The sequence below is a fragment of the Phalaenopsis equestris genome, unplaced genomic scaffold (assembly GCF_001263595.1).
Source record: "Phalaenopsis equestris unplaced genomic scaffold, ASM126359v1 Scaffold000531, whole genome shotgun sequence".
In the NCBI taxonomy this organism is placed as follows: domain Eukaryota; kingdom Viridiplantae; phylum Streptophyta; class Magnoliopsida; order Asparagales; family Orchidaceae; genus Phalaenopsis; species Phalaenopsis equestris.
In genome coordinates, this window is record NW_018164971.1 from 216,672 (window position 1) to 230,442 (window position 13,771).

General features: G+C 33.7%; 2 protein-coding genes across 2 annotated transcripts; both read left to right on the top strand.

The window, feature by feature from the left end:
- Positions 1-3,257: 3,257 nt before the first annotated feature.
- On the top strand, positions 3,258-7,888 carry LOC110028773 (tubulin beta chain). Its single transcript, XM_020730758.1, has 3 exons — positions 3,258-3,774; positions 6,076-6,345; positions 6,978-7,888. Exons 1-3 carry the CDS (start codon positions 3,381-3,383, stop codon positions 7,643-7,645), a joined length of 1,332 nt encoding a protein of 443 aa, XP_020586417.1. The 5' UTR covers positions 3,258-3,380; the 3' UTR covers positions 7,646-7,888.
- Positions 7,889-11,055: 3,167 nt separating this feature from the next.
- Positions 11,056-13,542, top strand: LOC110028781 (berberine bridge enzyme-like 26). The gene is made up of 2 exons (XM_020730772.1): positions 11,056-11,814; positions 12,703-13,542. The coding sequence occupies exons 1-2, from the start codon at positions 11,056-11,058 to the stop codon at positions 13,540-13,542; spliced, it is 1,599 nt and encodes a 532-aa protein (XP_020586431.1).
- The last annotated feature ends 229 nt before the right edge of the window (positions 13,543-13,771 follow it).

Consider the following 13,771-nt stretch of genomic DNA (forward strand, 5'->3'; position numbering starts at 1 on the left):
GTCACATTATAAATATTGATAGAATTAGTTATTATAAATTATAATCAATCAAATTTAAAGAAAAATTATTATATTTTTTAAAAAATAAATCCTATAAAATTATAATATATGATAAATTAATAATAATAAAATTTTTTTTACTTTTATTACATAAGTTATATAAATATGATAATGTAATATAAATAACTCTGTTACTAAAGAAACATTAAATCCCTAATCCCGTCCAACCTACGCTCTTGAGATATCTGTTTCGGCTCTCTTCCTCTTCCAAGCCATCTCCTTCTCCTCTCAAAATCGCAAAAGGATTTCTGTGGTGAGAGCTTAAGATTTGCCGTTTCTGTTCGTCTGCTCTCGAAAATTCTCTTTCGGTTCTCTTTCTCTTCCGAGTCATCTCCTTCTTCTCTCAAAATCACGAAAGGGTTTCGGCGGTTGAGCTCAGGGTTTGTTGTCTGCGTTCGTCTATCTCTTCCTCTTCCGAGTCATCTTCCGAGAGCTTAGGACTCTCCTCCTCTTCCTACTCATCTCCTTCTCCAATGTCGAGCCAAATACGAACAAAAAATATCATTCGAGTCAAACACGAACACACTGTTCACGATCCATTTCGAACACGAGCTCATTTATAGCCCTATTTCCGACAGCTTTTTTTAATTAGAATAATTGAGTATGGCATGCCTTATTTGATGATCCAAAAGGCTAAAACACTTGTCACTTAATAAGTATTTTTGCAATCATAATTAATTTCTTATAAAGAAACGGGAAACCCAAATTCCCTCCTTTGGGATCCAGAGCAACTTGCTCTCCACTCGCTTTCTCCAACTTCTTTATATATTGTTTATTTTTTAAGGGAGCATTTACATAAATACCACCCAGTTTTATATTTATATCACACAAATATGAGGTAAGGTCGTATGAATATAAAAACTGAAGTTTTGAGGTTCACGTTGTAACTTGAGTGGCAACCGTGCAACTCTTTTCCCTTTTTTTAATTAGATTTATATACATAGTAAATGATAAGGATAAGATTTTTTTTAAAATTATGGAGTTTCAAGATCTTGTTGGCCCGGCACTCCTTCCAACTTGTTTGATAATTAAATGAGTTGGGCACCAATCTAATTTGTCTTCAAATTTAAATTTCTTTTTGGTTAGAGATATGCGACTTAAGGGGACGATGATTCGGGTGTGGTCAGACTGTTGTGTATCGCACGACGGTTCATTATGACAGTCATTCGAATTTGCAGTCGCCGTACATAAGATTTGCTCTAAAAATGACATGATATGTGAACTCGACCTAAACACAGACTCAAAAAATTTGAGTTCAGTTTGGCTCAAATAAATTTTGAGTCTGGTTCAGGTTGAATATCTTTCTATTGAGTGTTTTGAATAGCTTAGAATGACTCGCCAACCTGTAATTAACTAAAAAATGATCCGCCAACTTGGAATTGACCTGAAAGTAGATTTTAGCACTGAATAGTTGTTATTCCTTATATGAAACAGGTCAGACCCGTATGATATTTGAGTAGGGGTTGAGTCAAACTCCAATCGAATCTGCCAATCTGGATTTACACCTTTGATGTAACTATGCATATTTTTGATATTTAGACGGGTGCTTTAAAAAAAAAAAAAACCATAAATCACCTATATTTCACATTTTATTCTTTTTTATTTTACAATACATCGAATTAAATTATATCAACTTTAAATGTTCCTCAATAAACATATTATACCAATGCTAATCTTAATATAATTCTATAAAATAAATTATAGATAATTAATATTGATGTGTGTTAGAAGATTTGTGACTGCAGAGTAATAGATTATCGTCTTAGTATCATAAGGAAATTCAACACGCACACTCTGATAAAAGAAATACAAGGTAGAAATAATAGAATTTTTTATATAGAAAATCCATAAATGGAAAAAAAACCATGAGACCTATTGAAGAAAATCTAATATAAACTAGTGGTTGCACATAAAATCTCTTATCCATGAAAGAGTTACCCAATCATTCAATTTACAATGTTGGTGCGTGAAGAATCTTGTCGCAAGAAATGGACGGCGACAGGTGGTGGTCGAAAGTGGTTGGTGTCGTCACGATCGACTGCTGTAAGAGTAGTGCTCTTTCTCTAGGTGTCAAGCTCTCTATTCAGACTTCAAATTCTCATCCCTCTCTCATGAGGGGTGGAGATCTATTTATAGAATTTTCATTGCAATTAATGAAGAAATATAAACTATTTTGATCGAAAGACTCGAAGAAATTCCCTCAATCATATGACATTTGAGGGACATTAAACTGTCTTAAGGATGCCAAAATTGAGCATTCTTAGACGTATTAGATTTGTCTTGTTGATATACTTGATTGAATTATGAGCTCACCCGTTTTAGAATCTGTTTGATCTTTCAAATATGCTCTGAAAGCTTTTAAAAATGGTTTAATGTCTTGATCTAAGCTTAGTTTTACTCAAATTTGACTAATTTTAGTATCATTGAGTCTTCAATCCGTCAGTTTAATTGTAATTTTGTTGAAATTGGACATTCGGGTTACTTTTATCAAAATTTGAGTATATGTTGCTGAAAAAGGTGTTTGAGAATCGTGCCATAACTTAGAGGTTTCTAACGGCTATTGAAATTTGATGATGTTGTATCAAATATATCTATATATGAATTATAATTATTGAAGCTGTCATATTTTTTCTATTTTATGATTGTTATTCATTTCTATCTTATATGATAAAATTATAATTTAATTTTGAAGTCAATTTACAGCCATATCATTGTTTATCATTTTAATTTCAAAAAGGAAAATTTGCATACATACCACATAATTTCTATGTATTTACATTTCTATCAGCTGTTAAAATTGCATATTTAAATTGATCATATTTGGATGTCATAAATCGATGCATAAAAAATAAATTTGCTTTGATATTAAAAGTTTGAATGTCCAGCAGTTCGAAATGTAAATACATAAGGATTAGGTGATGAATGCCCTTGGACCGGATTGTCTTGCAGGACAGACGGCTCAAGTAAACCGCCAAAATCAATAAGATCGTGAATACAGCAAACACATTGATGTAAATCATTGCGGTCGTCCGCATAGGACAGCAAATATTTGAATTACTGATATCAATTACCCATATGAACGGTAGATTTGCTCTCCGCATAAAAATGATACTCGGATGGCCGTAATAAGACTCGTCCGTAAAACCGCTTCGCGATGGAGGTAACCTCACCACGCGTTATCAGACTTCCATTCCTTCTGATAAAATAACTCAAATCTTGGATCTCTTCAGTGTTCTTTCTTCTCCGTTCGCCTCCATTTCTTCTCGTCTTAAGAGACGAAACCCTAATCCTGTCCTTCGTGCAGATCTGCGTAGGAGAAGATGAGGGAGATTCTACACATCCAGGGTGGACAATGTGGCAACCAGATCGGGGCGAAGTTCTGGGAGGTGATCTGTGACGAGCACGGGATCGATCACACCGGTAAGTACAGTGGCGACTCCGAGCTTCAACTCGAGCGGATCAACGTCTACTACAATGAGGCGAGCGGGGGAAGGTATGTTCCTAGGGCCGTGCTTATGGATCTGGAACCCGGGACGATGGATTCGGTTAGATCGGGTCCGTTTGGGCAGATCTTTCGTCCGGATAATTTTGTCTTTGGACAGTCGGGTGCGGGGAATAACTGGGCGAAGGGACACTATACCGAGGGTGCTGAACTCATTGATTCTGTGCTGGATGTGGTGAGGAAGGAGGCGGAGAACTGCGATTGCTTGCAAGGTATTAGATCTATGCTGTTTAGTTTACTTTTGGGCTATTTTTCTTGCTGATTCATACTTTCCAACTTTTTTTTGGCTACATTTGTTTCTGAAAATTATAATGTGTTTCTATTATTGACGTGTTTGCTTGATTCCATCATTTGGTTGTGTAATCAGAAATTAATATTGTTTTAAACTGTATATATATACAAACTTCCTTTATTGGTTCTAATGCATGCGTTTTTGTCTACAGGCAACCAAATGATGAGGAGCATTATACAGAATGATTGGCTAGTTTTAACTTTTCTTTTATTGTTTTGTGATTGTCAGTTTAGTATGATCTCTTTAGTGGATCAACATTTTTCCTCCTGGTATTCGAGCTCTTAATATGTTTTTTAATCAAATCACTTAACAACGCTCGCTAGCCGTAAAGGAAAATTTTAAACTGAAGTTTTTTTTTTAAAATTCTTCAGATCATCTACCCATGCATTTTTGTACCATTATATGGAATGATCGTAATTATGGAATGATTAGATTGTCATTCTTTCAATAGATGTATTTTTAATCTTCCAAACATATTTGATAAATTGATTTTTAGTACAGATCACTAGTGTTGGAGGAATGTGGTTCTCTAACATTTCGATATGAAATTTAGCCATGCTAAAAAAGTGATAGTTGTGAAATGAATGTGATAGATCAGAATTATCATGGCTAAAGGTTGTACTGTACCAAAGGTTTACTTTTTCTATAGCTTTCATCTCATGTAACACTTAGCATAGAAGCGGTGAACAGTGTTCCATAGACAATCTTAATTGGAATGATGGCAATGATAATAATATTTCTTAGTTTGATGATTGTGGTGGTTCTGGTGGCGATGATCATATGGTTTTCAACCAATGTCCTTTGTTAAATTATATAGCCCCTTGAGTTTTGACAAATTATTAAATACATAATCTTTGTCTATGTGCAAAGGTTGCTCCCGCAACTTAGCATTGCGTTCAATTCTTTTGCCTATGCCATAATAACTCTCGTCGTGTTGGATCTCGGAGTGGTAAAACAAAATATTTTCTATTTGGCTAATTGTCATTTACTTATCCTAATATTTGGCTAAATTATATATAACCTCTTGATGTTTGACAAAATACCAAAAATATACTTTCTGTTATCTATTTCATCCTCCTTCAATTTGTTTAATAGTGATTGACTCATTTTCTCTTGAGAAAAAAAGATAAAAAGGGGGTTGTTTGATACTTTATCATGTAAAATCTTCACAAAATCTTAAATAATGTCAGATAGTTCTTTGATTTTTTGCTAAACATATGCGGGCTATGTAATATTACATTATATATCTGAACCTTAGGGGAGTTATATGCTAACCTCTCCAATCTATTACTTGTCCTGCATTGCACTTTCCTGTCAGTTTCAATTGTTCTGCGAAATCTTTTCATTTTGCGAAATCCTTAGAAAATTATTTATGTTTGCAAGTATTAGTTCATAACTTGCATGAATTAATTCTAGGCTTATTATCATTAATTGAGGGTTTTATGTTTCAGCATGTATTAGTTAATGACTTCATGAATTAATTCTAGGCTTAGTAGCATTCATTAAGGATTTTATGTTTCAGCATGTATTTGTTGTACCTGTGAGAGATACTTAAGTTCATCAAAACTCCAGGGACACAGTATGCCTGCTAGATGCCTACAAAATTTCTGCCAAGTATGTCTGCTAAATGCCTAAAAAATTTATGCATGCGCATTTTCTAATTTGATTTATATTTTTAGCACTTCTATAGTTATAAGATGGAATTAAATTCAGATTTGATACCTGATTTAACTTGTTTAAGTACAATTTTCTCTAATCGTATTGAAACACAGTGCAAAAGTAGGTGATTTCTTGTATAAAATTTTGGGGGCATTTACATACATAGCACAGAGTTCTTATTGATATCTCACACCTGAACTTTCATTTTTACGCACATAGCACTCACACAAAAAATAGCACTATCCCCACTTTTAAACGTGAAATACACCTTTTCATCCATAGGCTTAAAACACCAAAGAGTTATGTATATAAATATGAAAGTTTTGGCGTGAGATATGTTAATACAAAAGAATTGTGTGCTAGAATGTAAATTTCCCTAATTTTTAGTTTCCTCTTGACTATGCACCCTGTATTAGTTAATGTAGATCATTGATGCTATAACTTGGTTTTGTTTTCTGGGAATTACCATTTTTTGTGGTATGAACTGTGAACTTGGTTGAAGATTATAATTTGCTGAACACTGTTAGCTATTTGTACTAATTACGTTTTTTTTTTCCCGTAGGATTCCAAGTATGCCATTCTTTGGGTGGAGGAACAGGATCTGGCATGGGCACCCTGCTCATTTCGAAGATCAGAGAGGAGTACCCTGACCGGATGATGCTGACATTCTCAGTTTTCCCATCGCCTAAGGTCTCGGATACTGTCGTGGAGCCATACAATGCTACTCTGTCAGTTCACCAGCTTGTTGAGAATGCCGACGAGTGCATGGTTCTCGATAATGAGGCTCTTTATGATATTTGTTTCCGCACTCTCAAGCTCGCCACCCCTACATGTCAGTTCATTTTTCTTTCCTGCTTCTCTTTTTAATTTTGGAAGATCTACGTACGTGCACTTTATTCCTATGTATTTACATACATATACAAAACCAAAATTCAATCTTTACATACATATGCTATTTATGTATGTATGGAAAGGTGTATTTCACTTTTTATAAGTTAAAATGGTGATATTTTTATGTGAGATGAAAGATTTAGGTGTTATATAAAATACATAGGAATTGTACTCATGAGACTCATCTTTTTTTTATAGTCATTCAAATTTCATTTATTATCCATGAAGCAATAGGAGTATGCCTTTTTTTTTTCTTGTTAAAACTCAAATTGGTCGACTTTGTTAAGACTTTCATATTGAGATACGAACAACTCTATAAGTTGATTCATGGTAATAACGCTGCCATCTAAATGAAGCCAAACAAATACAAGACTCTGCAATCTAACCCACCCAAAAGTGGGAAATAAGTTTTTTAATTAGCAGAAGAAAAAAAAAAGGCCAAAGCGTATCTTCCAACCCAAAAATATTAAGTACTCGATTCGCATTATCTGTATGATTCTGTATTTTTCTATCCTTCTGCAATTACTAGATACATGCATAATGCTTTAAAAACGTTTTATGTTCTCATTCCAGTTGGCGATCTGAATCACCTCATATCTGCCACCATGAGCGGCGTCACGTGCTGCCTGCGCTTCCCTGGACAGCTAAATTCCGACCTCCGGAAGCTCGCCGTCAACCTCATTCCTTTCCCCCGCCTCCATTTCTTCATGGTCGGCTTTGCTCCCCTAACATCCCGTGGATCCCAACAATACCGCGCCCTCACCGTCCCCGAGTTGACTCAACAGATGTGGGATTCCAAAAACATGATGTGTGCTGCCGATCCCCGCCATGGCCGTTACCTCACCGCCTCGGCCATGTTCCGCGGAAAAATGAGCACTAAAGAGGTAGATGAGCAAATGATCAACGTTCAGAACAAGAACTCGTCCTATTTCGTGGAGTGGATCCCTAACAATGTGAAGTCCAGCGTGTGCGACATCCCCCCCAAGGGACTCAAAATGGCTTCGACCTTCATTGGAAACTCCACCTCCATTCAGGAGATGTTCAGGAGAGTGAGCGAGCAGTTCACCGCCATGTTCAGGAGGAAGGCTTTCTTGCACTGGTACACTGGCGAGGGCATGGACGAAATGGAGTTCACTGAGGCGGAGAGCAATATGAATGATCTGGTGGCGGAGTATCAGCAGTATCAGGATGCGACCGCAGAGGAGGACTACGAGGAGGAAGAGGAGGATGCGGAAGCTTGAGGTGAACCTCTCTATTAAAACCGAACTGAACTTCTATATCGTCATTTTCATCTAATTTGCTTCTAGTGTGTTTGGTAGGAGGAAGGATGGGGTTTGGGATATTTTTCTAATATGTAGGAACTTAATTCTGTGCTGGTTTGTTTAAAATTTTCAGTTTGACGTTGAAATGGGTTTTTGTGTATGACGTTGAATTCTTGTGTACTGCTGTGCTGTTTTCTGCTTCAGAATGTTGGTTTTTTTTCATCTAATGTGGCCAATTTATTCATTAAGCTGGCGCCAAGTATTTCCTATAAAGCTGAGCTTCCTTTTCTTTATTTGGGGGCATTTACATACACACCCAATTTTTATGTATTTAATGCTTGAAGTATATATTTTTCCATCTATACTACTAAATCTTTCATATCAAATCAAAATACTAACATTTTAACTTGAACAAAAGCATAGAAAAGGGGCATGAATGTAAAAATTTAAGTTTAGGTGTAAGATATGTTGATACAATAGGAATTGAGTTGGTGGGCATGTTAATGTTCCATAATACAGCTGCATTATTTTCGATGCAATGTTTAGGTGTATTGGCTTTAGAGAAATATGTTGCATCTCTCTTGACTGATCCGTTGGGGAAAAGAATTTGGCATTTTGGGATGTTGGTGATCACGTGGAAATTTTTGTTTTTAAATAATTATTCTAATTAATATTTAGCCATCACTAGTTTTTTAGAAAGTGTTTTGTATCATAATTGTAAGTATTATAAGTGTAAATATTAAATTTTGGGTATTAGATATTTAAATACACAAGGATTGTGCATTATGTCAAAATAGTGAGAAAAAAAATGAATTATTTTGCTGTGTAATTATATAGATAGTTGAATTGAATAAATGTTGATAACATAAAAGAAGTAAATTTCAATTGAACTGGTACTGTTATCATCATACATCATAAGTTATTAAATTTTTATCATTTCAATTTTTTTAAAAAAATAAAAGATTTCAGTGAACGTGTAGAGTAAATTGTTTTGCTACAAATAATACTCACCTATACTTTAATTTCTACTCCAAACAAATATTCGTACGTGTGGCAGTATCTCGAAGCTGCATGTATAGATTATGTACCAAGGTTGGAAATGAGTTGAGCCGAGCCAAATTGGTGTCTGGTTGACCACGAGCTTGTTTATTAAGAGTTTGTCTGAGCTTGGCTCGGGCTCAATTCAAGCTTTTAAGACTGTTCAAACTCATTTATATCCATTTTGTGTGAGCCTGGCTTGATCTGGGTTTATGTCAGGACTTGTTGAGTTTATTAACAAATAACTCGTTCAACAAAATAAATGAGTCCTAATCGAGCTTTAAACGAGTCTTACTTGAGTTTTATATGAGCAGCTTATTGGGAAAAATAAATGAGAAATCAAATAATGTACGCTTAGCCCAAAAAACAAACATTTAAATAATATTGTTCATGAATGAGATGTAATCATGCCCGAACTTATTCACAAACTTTAAATGGCATTGTTCATGAACATAAATAAAACAATCAACGAGTTATTCAAGCTTGATCATTTAGCAATCGAGTAACTATGAAAGAGTTGAATGAATTTTAAGCAAGCCGAGTTACAAGTAGCTTGTCGAACGCTTGGTTTACTTGCAGCCCTAATCCCAAATTTAGTCCTAAGTTAGTTATTTGTTTCTACATTCATTTACTTCAAAATAAATAAAAGAATGTAATGGCATAAACTTTTTCTTGCAATCAATAAAATAATAAGAAAATATATACATAATATGTTTCCTACACTTGAAATATTTACAAATAAATAATTCCTAATACTAAAAATCAAAGTCATTAGATTCCTAAATAACTTCACAGTCATTCGATTGAGGGATTAGCTTTAAGTTCATTGCGAGTTAGACAATTTACCATGATCAAGTGAGAGTTTATATTTTAATTTGATACAAAGTTTTTGTACACACAAATGAGAGTGAGACATAGAAACACCATAACTTTATATAAAAAACTTGGAAAGAAGAATAATTATAAGATATGTTCTAGATGAATTTATTCACTAAAAAAATAAAATTTCAGTTTTTGCGACAACGATTAAGCAATAATGACCGAGCAGCAACCGTAAGATACTTTTGGATCAACTATGACTTGGTTGTATTGGTTGGATAATGATGGTCAAATGTTGATGATTAGATTACAGAGGTAGCATTTGACCAACATCAAAGAGAACTTTAAAATGCTATAGATCTCCACACCCTTTCCAAACTTGTTATCCAACCATGACGACCACACGATCATATTTACTCGACTACGATCATCAAATCACGATCTCCGAACCACCGCCACTTGATTATGTCATTCAATGACCATTATCACTCGACTATCATCACTTAATCACTGTCTTTTAACCATCATCGCTTAACTTCAGCCTCCCGGTAGCTACCGCTCGAGCATGGCCTCCCAATTATCATCCCTCAATTAATCTCTATACAATTGATCTATTTTAGATAAAATAGTTGTCTAAGGAAGATCTTAAATATAATTTTGGTCCGTCATGCAAATGAGATTTTGAAGTGCTTCGGAGCGACGTTAGAGGACTAGAGTGGGCTAAAAATGAAGCCAAATGGTCACATTTAACTAAGAAGCCAAAAACTCATTTTGAATGAGCTACTTGTTATTATGTAAGATAAATAAATAACATTATGTTTTCTGCCCTTATTTCATTATGAATTAGTGGAGCAATATATGAACAAGTAAACATGAAAAATAACAATGAGAAATGACAAGAAACACCCTGCAGGTGATCAGCATAATTTTGAATTTTAAAATTTAACAATTTCACCATTTGGCAGCTTCTACTTATAAGAGGTTGCCTTGATGGATGACTTTTGGTCAAAGAAAATAGTTTTCTTCTCTTTAACAAGTAAAATAAACTCTAAAAAAAGTGATCTTGTTTATCAAGGAAAACATATTATTTGCTTTGTATTATTTGATGAGGGGAAAATGTTTCTTAAAGAAATGATTGGATTGTGGAGTTTGAAAATAAAAATCAACACCTTTGATCTTCTCTGCCTTAAGACTAGACATGTCTAAAATATTATTAAATTGATAGTTCTTTATTTATGAACATAAAATATTCATGATTTTTATTATTTAATGATTCAACGAGTATGATGACAAAAATTTTGTTCTTTTTATTGAAAGAATGAGTCAATTTGAATTTTATTTTATATGCATATCAACAATCAATGAATGCATACTTAGAAGTAAAACAATACAAAAGTTCACTCTCCATATGTCAAGTTACCTTAGCCTTCAATATGCTAAACTCTAAAAATTGAAACTATAAAACTATGACAGTATTCCCAATACCTCAAGAATCAAGATCATGTAAAATCGATTCAGTAAAGTAGAAAAGAATGAAGTTTCCTATCTCACTTTTCATTATACTTCTCTTCATTGTCTTCTTACCTAACCCTTCCCATTCCCTCAGCCCAAAGACCTTTACTTCAACCCAAAAATCCTTTCTCCAATGCCTCAACTCCGCCTCCTTCCCTTCTAATCTCATTTTCACCCCAACTAACAAAAACTACACAACCATTCTTTACTCTTCCATAAAAAATATTAGAACTCTCACCAACTCTTCTAAACCTCTCCTCATCCTCACCCCAAGTAAGGAATCTGACGTCCAATCCTCTGTTTCCTGCTCAAAAGCATTGAATATCCTCATAAAAACTCGTAGTGGTGGTCATGATTTTGAAGGCCTCTCATATGCTTCAACGTTAACCGATGCATTTATAATCATAGATCTCCAAAAGCTTAGTTCTATAACTATTGATTCGTTGATGAACACAGCTTGGGTTCAAGCTGGTGCTACTTTAGGAGAACTATATTATGCTATTGCTATGAAAAGTAGAGTTGTTGGATTTCCTGCGGGTTCTTGTCCTACTGTGGGGGTTGGTGGTCATTTCAGTGGTGGAGGAATAGGTACTATTATGAGAGCTTATGGCATTGCAATTGATAATATTATCGATGCAAGAATTGTGAATGCAAAAGGTGAAATTCTTGATAGGGAAGCCATGGGTGAAGATTTTTTCTGGGCCTTGAGAGGAGGAGGCGGAGCAAGCTTTGGAGTCATATTGTCTTATAAGATAAATCTTGTTCAAGTCCCACAAAAGGTGAGATGTTCCAAATTATTTTGACAATTTAAATTTTTTTCTATTTAATTTGAATATTTTTTGAACTTAGTTTGTTAATTTCAAAGTTATTTATTTTTGTGCCTCTCATTTCAAATGCTTCAGAAATAAGGGATCAGAAAATTGAACTTACGGAATTTGCTTATCTTTTCATATAAATATGTTTCTTTGGTAATGATTTTTTATTAATATATGTCAATGGAGAATTAGAGATAGATTAGGTTGAACTCGAAGATGAAGGCATCTAAGGGGTATTTTGGACAACTTTTTTGCAATATAGCTTTACAAATTATTGTCAAACCTTTTTATCACAACATATTATTAATTTTCAATTTTTTAAAAGGATAAGCTTTTCACAATTAGATCTTGATTGATAGCAATAAAAAAAGTTGAGTTTCAACTTTTTCGTGAAGATAAAAACAATACAATATTTATGTCAACTTTCAAACATTTTATATTCTTACAAAATAGTTTGACAACTATTTTTGCAACGAAATATAGACATTTTAAATGAATCTTAAATCTCAGAGGTGTGAGCAAGAAATTCATGATATGTATTTTAATTTGATGATTGAACAGTAGGTCACCAGATCTAAAATATTATTATTAAAGAAATATATGACAAAATTTTCAAATGAATATATAATAGCTCAAATTCACAATTATAAAAATTAAGACTTAACAATGAAAAATGCTTATAAAGTTTCTAAATTTGTTTCATCATACTAAATGAAATGTCTAGCCTTATTTCGAATGACAATTATAAACTCTAACTTGATTATTGCTATAATTAATTTATCAAATCTCATTGAATTAAGTCATTGAAATAACTTACTCTTCCTTTATTAAATTAGTAAAAATTTCATGCAGGTCACAGTCTTTACAATTTCAAAAACACTAGAAGAAGGTGCTACAAAGCTCATCAATAAGTTTCAGAATATAGCTTACAACCTCGATAAAAGAATATTTTTGCAATCAATATTGGCGCCAGTGAATAAAGATAACACAAATAAAACTATTCAAGCCACTTTTAGTTCTTTGTTCCTTGGTCAAAAATATGAACTTATTTCTATCTTGGAACAAAGCTTTCCAGAATTAGAATTGAAGGAAATAGATTGCTTAGAAATGAGTTGGATTGAGTCAATTTTGAAATTTGCTGGTTACTCTTCTACTTCACATTTAGATGTTCTACTTGATAGAAAGCCATGGTCAAACACTACATCATTCAAGAATAAATCAGATTTGATGACTTCGCCAATAAGTGAAGAAAAGTGGAAAGAGATCTTTAAATTTCTTCTTGAGGGGGAGCAATCGCTTTTGATGATTATTAACCCTTTAGGTGGAATGGTGGCAGAAGTCTCTGAAAATGAGACTCCATTTCCCCATAGAAATGGAAGCATGTATGATATACAATATATCACTCAATGGACTGAAGAGGGAATGAGAAAAACACAGAAGTATTTGGAATGGACGAGAAAATTTTATAAGTTTATGACCCCTTATGTTTCCAAAGATCCAAGAGTTGCTTATGTTAATTACAGAGATTTGGATTTGGGTACTAATCGAGAAGGGAACACAAGTTATAAGGAGGCAAGTGTTTGGGGTGAAAAGTATTTTAAAGGTAATTTTAGAAGATTGGCTCAAGTGAAGAGTGAGGTTGATCCAAGTAACTTTTTTAGAAATGAGCAGAGCATTCCTCTACTCTTGTGATTCAAGTTGGGAGCACTGCAAAAAAGAAGCCCAAGTAATTTTGAAGATGATGATGGTTTTATGTGCTGCTATACTCATATATTCAACACATTTATATGAAAAATGTTCATTAAATATGTTATACAAAAGAGAGATAAGATTATGTGATTACTTTGATTATTAGTATAATTTGTTTTGTGATTTATAATTTAAAGTAAACACTGAAAATATATTGAATTTAATAAATGTA

What these genes read in the sequence shown, in the direction of transcription:
- LOC110028773 (XM_020730758.1), top strand. Translation starts at nt 3,381, where the DNA reads ATGAGGGAGATTCTACACATCCAGGGTGGACAATGTGGCAACCAGATC. An exon ending in GAACTGCGATTGCTTGCAAG is followed by an intron (nt 3,775 to 6,075) that starts GTATTAGATCTA and finishes TTTTTCCCGTAG; the next exon opens with GATTCCAAGTATGCCATTCT. An exon ending in CAAGCTCGCCACCCCTACAT is followed by an intron (nt 6,346 to 6,977) that starts GTCAGTTCATTT and finishes TTCTCATTCCAG; the next exon opens with TTGGCGATCTGAATCACCTC.
- LOC110028781 (XM_020730772.1), top strand. Translation starts at nt 11,056, where the DNA reads ATGAAGTTTCCTATCTCACTTTTCATTATACTTCTCTTCATTGTCTTC. An exon ending in TTGTTCAAGTCCCACAAAAG is followed by an intron (nt 11,815 to 12,702) that starts GTGAGATGTTCC and finishes AATTTCATGCAG; the next exon opens with GTCACAGTCTTTACAATTTC.